At 49.5% G+C, this 11439-nt stretch overlaps 1 protein-coding gene across 1 annotated transcript; it reads right to left on the reverse strand.

The window, feature by feature from the left end:
- Positions 1–1364: 1364 nt before the first annotated feature.
- LOC101948159 (activated RNA polymerase II transcriptional coactivator p15-like) lies at positions 1365–11439 on the reverse strand. The gene is made up of 5 exons (XM_005281144.4): positions 11307–11439; positions 7997–8066; positions 6926–7042; positions 6513–6621; positions 1365–4239 (listed from the first exon to the last, which is right to left on the reverse strand). The coding sequence occupies exons 2-5, from the start codon at positions 8063–8065 to the stop codon at positions 4160–4162; spliced, it is 375 nt and encodes a 124-aa protein (XP_005281201.1). The 5' UTR covers position 8066; positions 11307–11439; the 3' UTR covers positions 1365–4159.

Raw genomic sequence — 11439 nt, forward strand, 5'->3', positions numbered from 1 at the left:
AAGCAGTGGTATCCATAGGAAGACTGTATCTTTTGGGGTCGCTCTGCCCAAAAATGGAAATATTACAATCATCCCTGACTGCAGAGTAAGACAGGAATGAGAATATTGCTGGTAAATAATAAAAGATAGCAGCTGTCAACTAGTGCCCTGAAACAGTTTGCAGAATAAGGTACAGAATTATATACCAAAGCAAGAGGATTAAGGAATAAATAATAAAAGATAATAGTTGAGGAATTACTAGGAGTATCAGAGGGAGACAGGAAATGAGTAGGCATATGCAAAAGAGACAAGATATGGTTGGTTTTCAAATGAGACTGGAAAATCAACAAGACAAGGAGATTCAGAAGACTTGTATAGGTGCCGGGAGTTGCAGAGGGCAAGTCTCTCATACCAGACAGTAGCAAGGTTGCAGAGAGGCACAGAAAAGGAGGCTAACACCACATGTGGATGATTGTGCACTAAGGAGGAAAGAGCAGATCCCAAAAGGAAAAGCAGCCCTTTAAAAAGTTGTTAAAGGAAAGGAAACCCCGCATAGTGCAGGTGAAAGAAGTTTCACTGTTAATAGAGGGACATTTGCAGACGATCGAAACCCAAATTTGATCCCAATTTCTTTTCAGCATGTGCCATCAATGTGAGGGTAGGAAAGCATCCAATTACTTTGATTTACAGGTGAGCTTAAGCCAATAGGTCTAGGGGCCCTATCCTGTGCCATTAAAGTCACTGAGGCTTTGGAGATCAGGTTCTAGATTTGTAAGATACACTTTACATTAAAAAATCCTATAAACACCCCCCCGCCCCAATCTTTCAAGATAGCCAAACAGGCCATCTTCCCTTATCCACCGGTTCCCACGGAAAGAGGAGGGAGGAAGAAAGTATGTACTCCTGGCAGAAGACATCCAAGCAGGGTTGTTGTATCTCAGTAAAATACCAGCTCATTCACGCAAAACAACTGTATCTATTCCAGAGCAAAGGTACTGCAGGGAAATTGATCAAGAACTGCCAAGCTGATAGCTTAGAAAACATCTTTGTGGAGGAGAGAATAGGCAATACCAATATGCTTACATCTCGGCTTATTTACCAAAGGTCTACTGCTTTCAGAGGGGTAGCCGTGTTAGTCTGTATCAGCAAAAAGAACGAGGCGTACTTGTGGCACCTTAGAGTCTAACAAATTTATTTGGGCATAAGCTTTCATGGCCCATGAAAGCTTATGCCCAAATAAATTTGTTAGTCTCTAAGGTGCCACAAGTACTCCTTTTTTCAAAGGTCTACTGTTTACCTATTTCTGGTCTCTATTATTTATCCTGACCAATTTTAAATGGGCTTTTAAATATTTTTATCTATGCAACAAACCAAAAACAAGCCAGTTTTAAATCCTGTGAGTTTATAAGCATAAATTGTATTTTTACAGTGGGTGGATTGGAAAACAAACATCCATCAATAACTCTCAGGCATCTTTCTGATCAGAAGCAGCTGTTCCTTGAGGATTTAAAAAAAAAAAACAACAACCTTGTTACATTATAAACTAAATGTACTGGGCTGTACCTTGACTTCAGTAATTCACCACTTTTTTAGTGCTCCTTTTAGTTTTGGATTGAGGAAAAAGCCAGCCAACAAACACCAAAACAACCTCAAATCCATCACATCCCCTCTAAAAAAGATAAAACTTGCATGCTTTCAGAACTGCGAATTTAAGTGCCCTTCAGCATTTCTTTTGCTAACAAAGTTTAGTTTGGGGCCATTTCACTGAGTTAATATTTTCAGCCCTGATTTTGTTTATTTCCTCTCTCTGACCACAATAAAAATTCCTACAGAAATTACAGGGAGGAAGGATGGTCTTTTGGTCAAGACACATTTTGAAGCAGCAAGAAAACTGAGTTCTGTTCCTAACTGCTATTACTTTGCTGTGGGACACTTGTGCCTTGGTTCGCCTGCTCCAACCCATAGACAACACTGATGCCTGTATTCATATATTCAAAGTGAATCCCAAATTCTTGCCTCCCACACGTCCTTGTCTGTAAGACAGTCACCCACCACCTCCAATTAGCGTCTTTCTGCACTGCCCCAAACACAGGACCACTCTGGGGCAGGATGCCCCAGGGTCACTCACTTTTGCTGAGAGATACATCAGCCGTCTGAACAGGCCAGTGTTAGAAAAATGGCTTAAAGTCATCTTTACCCTACCCCAACCTGGACTCTGACTCTTGTGCTGCACCTTTTAAGGGACACAGCAAAGCATCAGCACGCTGTCCATTTAGACGGGAAGATCCTTGAGGCAAAGAGCACACCATTTTCTCAAGTACCTAGCACGCGGTGGGTGCCATATAATGAAACTTCTGCGAGTGCTGCACTACCTTCCCCCGCACTTTCCTATTCATCTCCATCTCCAAATCAACTGCCCTGACTTCTCTCCAAATTACCCAGACTCACTCCCGCTGCTAGTCATTTTTTCCCCCCTAGACACTCACTTTCCTGCTCTACTCTGAGCATTCTCTGTTCCATTCCCATCATTCTCCAGGCAATTTTCCTTTCCCGCTCCTCCTCCTCCATCTTTTCTTTTACCTTTGGCTTCCGACTGAAGAGTGGTTTATGACACCATGTACAGTATTAGCAATGGCTGCAGAAATCAGATTGCAGCATAAGACATGCTGGCTGTTGAATATGCTATAAATTGAGTCTGGTACCTAGGTGCATGCTCTTGATTGCTAGAACGGAAAAGTGTTGAGTGGAGCGATTATCTGGCAGGAGGAAGGATGGTCCAGTAGGCAGGAGTCTAGTTTAGGATTTTGGAGAGCCAGGTTCAATTCCGTGCTCTACCAGAGACTTCCTGTGTGTCCTGGGGCAGTCCCTTCGATCCAGGTCAGAACCTAGAACCATGTCTCCCATTGAACTCAATGGAAGTTAGGTGCTTCAGTACATTTGAGGATCTGACCCTTGTTCCCCATCTGTAAAATACAGATAGTATTTCACAGGGGGGTTGTCAGGATAAATATATTCAAGAGTGGGAGGTGCTCGGATACTATGGCAACAAGGGCTAGATAAGTACCTGAAATAGAATGTGAGCACTAAATGCTGAAAGGCTTTGCTTGTGCCCCTGTTGATTAACAGTATTCAAGTTTGTTTAGCCTTAAATAACAGAAATACTCACGCTACCCGTTCAGTGTTGGGCCCAGGTAGTTTTACTGCGATTTTCCTCCACCAGAGGAAGGAAGGTTCTCCCTTCTTCAGCTTTTAATTTCCCTCTTTAGTAATTTGTACACTTATGAAGTAATTACTGCCCCTCTGACAGAATATATGATCTAGTTGAGGGCCTTCTGTGGCCTGCACTATTTATTATAGTGTGCCAAGATAGGTATCTCATCAATTCTATATAGCAAAAAAAATTAGGGTTGGGTTGGTTTTTTTTTAAAAGAGAGATTAAACTCTAAGGCAGGGCCACTACTCAACCACTTACTTTCCCTGTGGAAGGAAATCTGACACCAATACACAACTAAGAGGACAAAATAGGGAGTTAAGTTACCAGCAACAGGGAAGACTACACTTTTTTTTTTGGTAATGCAAACAAGTTTATTGGGCATATTCATCCTCTACATGCTATTTTCCCTGCTGAAGTGCTACAATCCCCTTCTTCAAGGGGGGTGGGGGGAAGAGACAGGAAGAGTTCCAAACACAAAAGCTAATGGAAATAGCCAGAATGCTGTATGCAGCGTTTCCAGAGCCTAGATGAGGTGGAAGGGTGGCAAGTAGGTAGCTGGACTAAACTGCTTACTAAATATTCGGCCAAGTGGAAGATTGCAACAGATGTGGAGCAGCTAGACAGCTCTGCATGATAGTCAATAGCCATTTAGTTCAGGAAATGCCAGTTAGAAGTCAGACTCTTACATGCAACAGATCACTGATGGGATCACTCACTATGCAAAGCATTAGGGACAGGCAGGGGCTGAAGATGCTAAAGGCTCTTTTCGCAAAACTGAATCTAGGCTCATGCATTTGTTCCACATTATATTTTAAAACCTTAAAGCAATCTCTAGCCCCTTGAGCATTATCACAATCCAAAGAAATGAACCTTTCCCTTGGATGGAATCCAATGCAGAATAGCAATTAAGAAAAAAAAAATACAAAAAAACCCAGGAAAAATACAGGATTTTAAATAAACAACATCTTAGAATTTCTTGACTGCAGCATCAATATCTGGAATGATCTCCTTCAAGTGGTTCCACTGCTCGGCAGATAGGGCAATCCCTAGAACGCAAAGGAGAAGGATTACAGAGACATGCCTGCAGAGCAGAATCAGCAAGTTCCACAGCCAAGGTGGCTCCATAAGGGCAGTTATAGAAGGGAAATTTATGATCTGAATCTGATCCCAGAACAGAAACTGAGGCAGCCTTTTAAGTAAAGCGTCTCCATGTTAACACTGTAGCAAATATGAAATGTGTGCTTCTGTGGTCCTCCTCTAGTACTATAGAAATATGGAAAGCTTTAATGCTCCTGTGAGATGGTAGCCCACATTTTACAGATGGGGGAAAGAAGTAAAGAGGAGGAAACTGCTAAATGGCCCAAGGTCATAGCAAAGCTGTAAATAAACCCTAGGAGCCTTTAATCCCAGTCCCTGTCCGGCAATTAGAGTACCATCCTTTGTGTTGGCCAAATGGGTAATGCAAACTCCCATCCCAGCAACTGTAATTTCAACTACAAAATCTACCACTAACAACATTCACTGTGATGGCTTAAGCTCAGAGGAATTGGCTTGTTTTTAGCTCCTTAGGCAGGAGCTTAAAAAAAAAAAAAAAAAAATCACCCACAGAGAAAGCCAACTTGATATAATTGGCCTTTTCCATGGAAAAGAAACATGGTAGTGGGCATGCCACCTTGGTTCCACCCGGATGCTGTCCACTTGTTTCCTGAGCAAAACCAAAAGTAACATGTCCTGACACTTAGTCACACATTTTATTAAGTTTTAGACAAACATCAGTGGCTAGAGACACTACATCAAAACAGAAGAGACAGCATTCATGTGAACATTCCTCTACAGACCCAAGTTCTAAGTAGCAGATGAACAGATCTTCTGTCTTGTATTCTGGGCAAGTTTCCTACATGTGCCAAAAGAGTTTAATCCCCCTTCTGTCTCCCACTCCCCCTAGGCTGGCACAGAAAGGTTTCAGGGATCTGTTCCTGCCTTTCATTATAGGATAAGCTGTTTGCTTTAAGTGAGTAATGTACAGTGGTAACTTCTTTGAAGGAAATTAATTTCTGGAGGGTAAACCATGCTTAGTGTTCAAGGGGCAAATCAAGCTGAAAGAAATTCATCTGCACAGACACAAAATCAATAACGAGAACTGAACGGTTCCTGGGAAATTTCATGTAACTGAATCTCTGCTGAATACCCCAACACATAGGGCAGAAGAGGGGAATGACTTACAGACGTGGCCTGGGAACTTAGAGTCAAGTGAGTCAACTAAGCAAATCACTGTCAGCCGGAAAGCTGTAATGTAAAGGGCCATGAATGAACATTAACTCAGTAGTGGGAGAGAAGTTCTGGAGTGAATGATGCCCCTGTTCCACAGCAGCCTTTACATTACTTTCTGTGCTGTTTTCCCAGTCAGACAATGTTATTCCAAGGACCGCATGGCTCTTTAATAAAGGGTCACCCAAACTCTGTTCCACTGAGGGTCGCACTGGGCAAATTGCCAGGAGCCTCAGGTATGCACCTTACGTTTCACACTGCAATCATCCTTGCTTTAATATGGAGGTATAGCTGGAGGGATTATGAAATTCCAGTTTCCGTTCAGATTGAGATGGAATATCATATTTTGGGATCGTGAAGTCCCTGCTGACTGCACTTCCATGGTTAAAAGATTAGGGTGAATGCACAGTACACTGTACAACCCCAGAGTTCTAACAGGCCCACGTGCCAATATATGCTCCTTCAATATATATTTAGTTTTGTCTGTCAACAGCCGGATGCTGGATAGCGGTGTGAGAGTTACAATTTTCTACTTTCCTTTGGCCTGTCTAATTTTACATACTCAATTGCCCCCCGCAGAGGTGCTGTTTATAAGAGAAATAGTTGGAGGGGAGAAAAAGAGAGCCGGAAGGGTGAAGTTTGGTCAAATTAAGGTACTACATTCCTGCACTATCAGAATAACCCCATCTTCGATCATGTTCATCTCCTGCCTTTTATCCGACATTCAGCTTACCTACTGTTCATGTCCTTCCTCAGTTGAAGTCCCCCTTCAGAAACAGGCAGGGAGCCAAGCTTCATAGATTAAGGTCACTGTGCTGGTTGCTCTTTCATTAATAGCCCATCATGGGGCCGTGCTGCTCACTTCCCAGCATCAGATGGCAGTGGGAATATTGGAGACTTTCAGAAGATGCTGAAGTCAGTCATTTAAGAATAATGTAAAGTTTCCAACTCCTGGATACAAGACTGCCCTAGACTCATTCATGATTTTAATTGTATTGGAAATTAGATGAATATGATGCATTACTGCCACCTAGTGGAGATGTCTGATTACCTTTTCTCCCAGGTTTAGTGTCCCCTTCCTTATCTATGTAGAATTCTCGGATATCCACAAGGACTTTCCCCTTAAAGCAGGACACTCGGACATAGCGCATCTTCCCAATCTGCAAAGATATTAAACCACAGTTAAAGAAAGGTCTGGATTTGAGTTGAGGAACGCTGCAACCAGCTTTATATACATATATTTAGCTACCGTCCATATTACTTCCATCTCATTACTTAAAACTCCATTGTATTTAACTGGAGCGAGAAAGGACACGCCAATGCAAGAAACCAGGAAAGAATTCTGATTTGGCTAGGAAATTAACGAATAGAAATGTGTGTGTGTGTATGTGGCAGGGGGATTTGAAGGATGTGACAGAGGTAGATTTGTTTGTAATATCTGATCCTCTCCCCTCCCACCAATACCTGGAACATGCCCTCCTCTTCACTATCTTGCCCTTGACTTTTCGTTGCCACCTTGGAAGTTTTGGCCTCAGTTTTTGGTCTTTTCTCTGGCTTGGACGGCATCTCTTTTTTTCTTTTCTGTAAAGAAGAGGTCACAATTAGACAGCTCCCCACCCTCTTGTGATTAGTCTAGTTCTCAAGCCTATGCGGCTTCTAGATAGTTCAAATGATGGGACTTACACACATTTCATGAGATGGGATCTCATGATAAGTCACTCAAAGCCCCTTCAGCCAGACATACTAACTGCAATAATACTAACACGGCACTCTACTCTTAACTACACTAGCAACCAGCAGTACTTGAGCTAAACCTGTCTGCAACCTCTGAAAACTAGACTGCAGCCAGTAGAGTGGGACCAAACTATTAATAATTACATTAAAACTACACTAAAGGAACATCCAGGCTGTAAAGTCAAGCCCTGAAAAGTTAAGAAGTGCTAGAAATAAAGTTGTTTGTGTGACCTTCACTTGCTGCATTACGATACAGGCTTTACAAGGCTGAAAGCCATTCAGATCTAGAAAGCAAGGTGGGAAATTACTCTTCCCTTCACCTGCTAAAAGAACAGGAGTACTTGTGGCACTTTATTAGAGCATAAGCTTTCGTGGGCTACAGCCCACTTCTTCAGATGCATATAGAATGGAACATCTAGATCACCTGCTGTGACTTTTCAAGTAACATTTAAAAAACCCCAAAGCTTCTTCTGCTCTGCATGGATGCAAAAGATTGATCCCATGGCATTTGTAAGCATAGGATTTGCCTCAGTGCCAAGGAGCACCCTAACTTGCACAGTGGCATGACATGGGAAGGACACTTAGTTGCCGACTTTCACCCCAGAGCTTGCTCATGACAATGATGCCCACTAAGTGAGCACGCTGGAATTCAGGTTATTGTTTGCATGACCTCAGAGGATTAACTGAAGCACCTAGAACATTGCTACTTTTTCCCCACTGGAGGGACGTATGTATAGGAGGGGAATACCTGATGTGTGGGAGCAAAGTCAGTCTCATTCCCCAGCTACTGTATACCAATACCTTTTCATTCTCAGCATCAGATCCACTGTCTGAAGTGGTTGTTTCCACAAGCTCCTTGGACTTGGGCATTCTGGAAGACAAACACCCAAGAAGCAGGCTGAACCCTTCACCTTCAATCCCACGTTCAACATTTATAGCAAAATAACCCCCTCCTCATGCTACAGATTTTTAGCTTCTGGCACAGGTAGCTTGCTCCTCCCTCTGACAGCAGAGTCACTAGGCTTAACTTCATGTGGAGTAAATGACACAGAATCATAACAATGGGATCCCTGCTCCAGTTCCAGTCATCTAAATGGGCAATTCAGTCTTCAGCAGTTGTCTCGGAACAACGATTAAGTCAGATGTCCTGTTCTAAAGCCACATAACATGGAAGTTGGGCAAGAAAAAGAGGGATAAGAAAATACAACACTCCTTAGATCTCCCCAAGATTTCAGCATCTCTCAAATATTTCTAAGGTGCCCATCACTGCAACAGTCACCTACTCTGAGACGCAGAGTAAGAACTCCGCAGTCATTGCTGTGGGCAAGGAATAGTTCAAGGGATTTTTGCCCAGGCTCCATACCACAAGGAGGCTTGAACTGAGGCTAGCTGGGGTGAAAGAAACTTTGGTGGCTCTGTGCTAATGGACACCCGTTACAGAACCAGACAGAAGGAAGTGGGGAAAGGAAAGAAAACGAGGGAGGAGGGTTGGAAAACTCCACGTGCTGTGGACAAGCCATGGGGAACTGGCAGTCTGAGATCCCCAAGCCCAAATCGAATCCAATAAGTAGGAGGATGAGCAGGGGGGTTTCACGGGGAGGGGGGTATTAAAGCAGGTCCCCAAAGCTGCTCTTTGAGGGGGGTGAACACTGTCTCCGAAGCTGTGAGCAGCAGACACAAGATGGTCACTTCAGCGTAGAAGGTGGATGGGACGAGTGTGGGAGCGCCCCCAGAAAGGAGAAGGGCAGCAGGAGGAGAAGGTGGGGATTGAAAACTCTGCTGCCCTTCAGCAAGCCTTGCCCATCCTTCCAAAGGGAGCGAGAGCAGGATCCGAAGAGGCCAGGGGTCCCCAGAAGGGACCATGCTAGCACTGGGAGGGGATCCCTGTATGAGGGGTAGGGCACACAGCCCCTTCTTACAGCAATGCCTAGAGATCCCCAGGAACCTGGGGCATGACAGGCAGCAACTCCAGGGATTGGGAGCCAGGGGAAGAATATTGGGGAGGGGGCTGAGGTAGAAGAGACAGGGGACACAGTGGGGGCACTGAGGGAGGGGGGCAGACATGGTGGGATCCAGGGCAGGGGAGCCAGGGGGACTTTTGAGGGAGACCAGGGGGAGTTGGGGTGCTGTTGACGGGGGCCAGAGGCAGGAGGGCTAGGGGAGGGGGACTGTTGGGGGGGTCGGGGGAGATAAGGAGATGGGGGCCTGGGGCTGTTAGGGGGGTTGTTGGGGGGGCTGGGGGAAATAGGGAGATGGGGGGGTCAGAGGCAGGAGGGGGGCTGTTGAGGGGGTCTGGGGGATATAGGGGCCAGGGGCTGTTGAGGAGTGTCAGAGGCAGGAGGGCAGGGACAGGGGCTGTTGGGGAGTTCTGGGGGAGATGGGCTGTTGAAGGGGGTCAGAGGCAGGAGGGCCAAGGCCATTGGGGAGGTCAGGCAGGAGGGCTGTGGGAGTGGGTCTGTTGGGGGAGATGGGGGCTATTGGGGGGGGTCAGAGCCAGGGGGGCCGTGGCTGTTGGGGAGGCAAGGCAGGAGGGCTGTGGGGGGGGCTATTGGGGGGTCAGAGGCAGGAGGGCAGGAAGGGGGGCTGTGGGAGATGGGGGCTGGAGCCATTGGAGGGACAAGGCAGGAGGGCTGTGGGGGGGGCTGTTGGGGGATCTGGGGGCTGTTGGGGGGCAACAGGAGGGCTGGGGGGGCTGTTGGGGGAGATGAGGGCTATTGGGGGGTCAGAGGCAGGGGGCTGTGGGAGGGGGCTGTTGGGGGAGTCTGGGGGAGATGGGGGCTGTTGGAGGGATGAGGCAGGAGGGCTGTTGGGGGAGAGGGGGGCCGTTGGGGGGGCCGAGGCCGTTGGGGATGTCAGGCAGGAGGGCTGTGGGAGTGGGTCTGTTGGGGGAGATGGGGGCTATTGGGGGGTCAGAGGCAGGGGGGCTGTGGGAGATGGGGGCTATTGGGGGGGTCAGAGGCAGGGGGAGATGGGGGCTGGAGCCATTGGAGGGACGAGGCAGGAGGGCTGTGGGGGGGCTGTTGGGGGAGAGGGGGGTCGTTGGGGGGGGGCCAGAGGCGGGGGGGGGCAAGGGGGCGAGGCAGGAGGGCTGGGGGAGATGGGGGCTGGAGCCATGGGAGGGACGAGGCAAGAGGGCTGGGGGTATGGCCGTTGGGGGGGGGGCAGAGGCGGGGGGGGGCGAGGCAGGAGGGCTGGGGGAGGGGCTGTTGGGGGAGAGGCGGGGGGCGAGGCAGGAGGTATGTCCGTTGGGGGGGCGAGGGGCGAGGCAGGAGGGCTGGGGGAGGGGCTGTTGGGGGAGAGGGGGGTCGTTTGGGGGGCAGAGGCGGGGGGCGAGGGGCGAGGCAGGAGGGCTGGGGGTATGGCAGTTGGGGGGGGCAGAGGCGGGGGGGGCGAGGCAGGAGGGCTGGGGGAGGGGCTGTTGGGGGGAGAGGGGGGGTCGTTGGGGGGGCAGAGGCGGGGGGGCGAGGCAGGAGGGCTGGGGGAGTGGCTGTTGGGGGGGAGGGGGGGTCGTTGGGGGGGCAGAGGTGGGGGGGCGAGGGGCGAGGCAGGAGGGCTGGGGGTATGGCCGTTGGGGGGGGGGCAGAGGCGGGGGGGGCGAGGCAGGAGGGCTGGGGGAGGGGCTGTTGGGGGGAGAGGGGGGGTCGTTGGGGGGGCAGAGGCGGGGGGGCGAGGCAGGAGGGCTGGGGGTATGGCCGTTGGGGGGGGCAGAGGCGGGGGGGGGGCGAGGCAGGAGGGCTGGGGGAGGGGCTGTTGGGGGAGAGGGGGGGTCGTTGGGGGGGCAGAGGCGGGGGGGGCGAGGCAGGAGGGCTGGGGGAGGGGCTGTTGGGGGAGAGGGGGGGTCGTTGGGGGGGCAGAGGCGGGGGGGGCGAGGCAGGAGGGCTGGGGGAGGGGCTGTTGGGGGGAGAGGGGGGGTCGTTGGGGGGGCAGAGGCGGGGGGGCGAGGCAGGAGGGCTGGGGGTATGGCCGTTGGGGGGGGCAGAGGCGGGGGGGGCGAGGCAGGAGGGCTGGGGGAGAGGTTGTTGGGGGAGAAGGGGGCCGTTGGGGGGGGCAGAGGCGGGGGGGGTGAGGCCGTTGGGGGGGGCGAGGCGGGGCAGGAGCCCCCCCCCAGTACCTGGCGGGGAACGGCGCGAGCGGAACCCTCCGACTCCGAGCCCCGCCCACTGCGCCCGCGACTCCCTCCTAGCGCCGGCTCCTGCCAATCACCGCGCCCGCCAGCCAATCGCTGGGCCCGATTCCCCCAAAAC

Source organism: Chrysemys picta, chromosome 25 (genome assembly GCF_011386835.1).
Source record: "Chrysemys picta bellii isolate R12L10 chromosome 25, ASM1138683v2, whole genome shotgun sequence".
Taxonomy (NCBI): domain Eukaryota; kingdom Metazoa; phylum Chordata; order Testudines; family Emydidae; genus Chrysemys; species Chrysemys picta.

What these genes read in the sequence shown, in the direction of transcription:
- LOC101948159 (XM_005281144.4), bottom strand. Translation starts at nt 8,065, where the DNA reads ATGCCCAAGTCCAAGGAGCTTGTGGAAACAACCACTTCAGACAGTGGA. An exon ending in AAGAGGAGGGCATGTTCCAG is followed by an intron (nt 6,622 to 6,925) that starts GTATTGGTGGGA and finishes ATATCTTTGCAG; the next exon opens with ATTGGGAAGATGCGCTATGT. An exon ending in CACTAAACCTGGGAGAAAAG is followed by an intron (nt 4,240 to 6,512) that starts GTAATCAGACAT and finishes TTTGCGTTCTAG; the next exon opens with GGATTGCCCTATCTGCCGAG.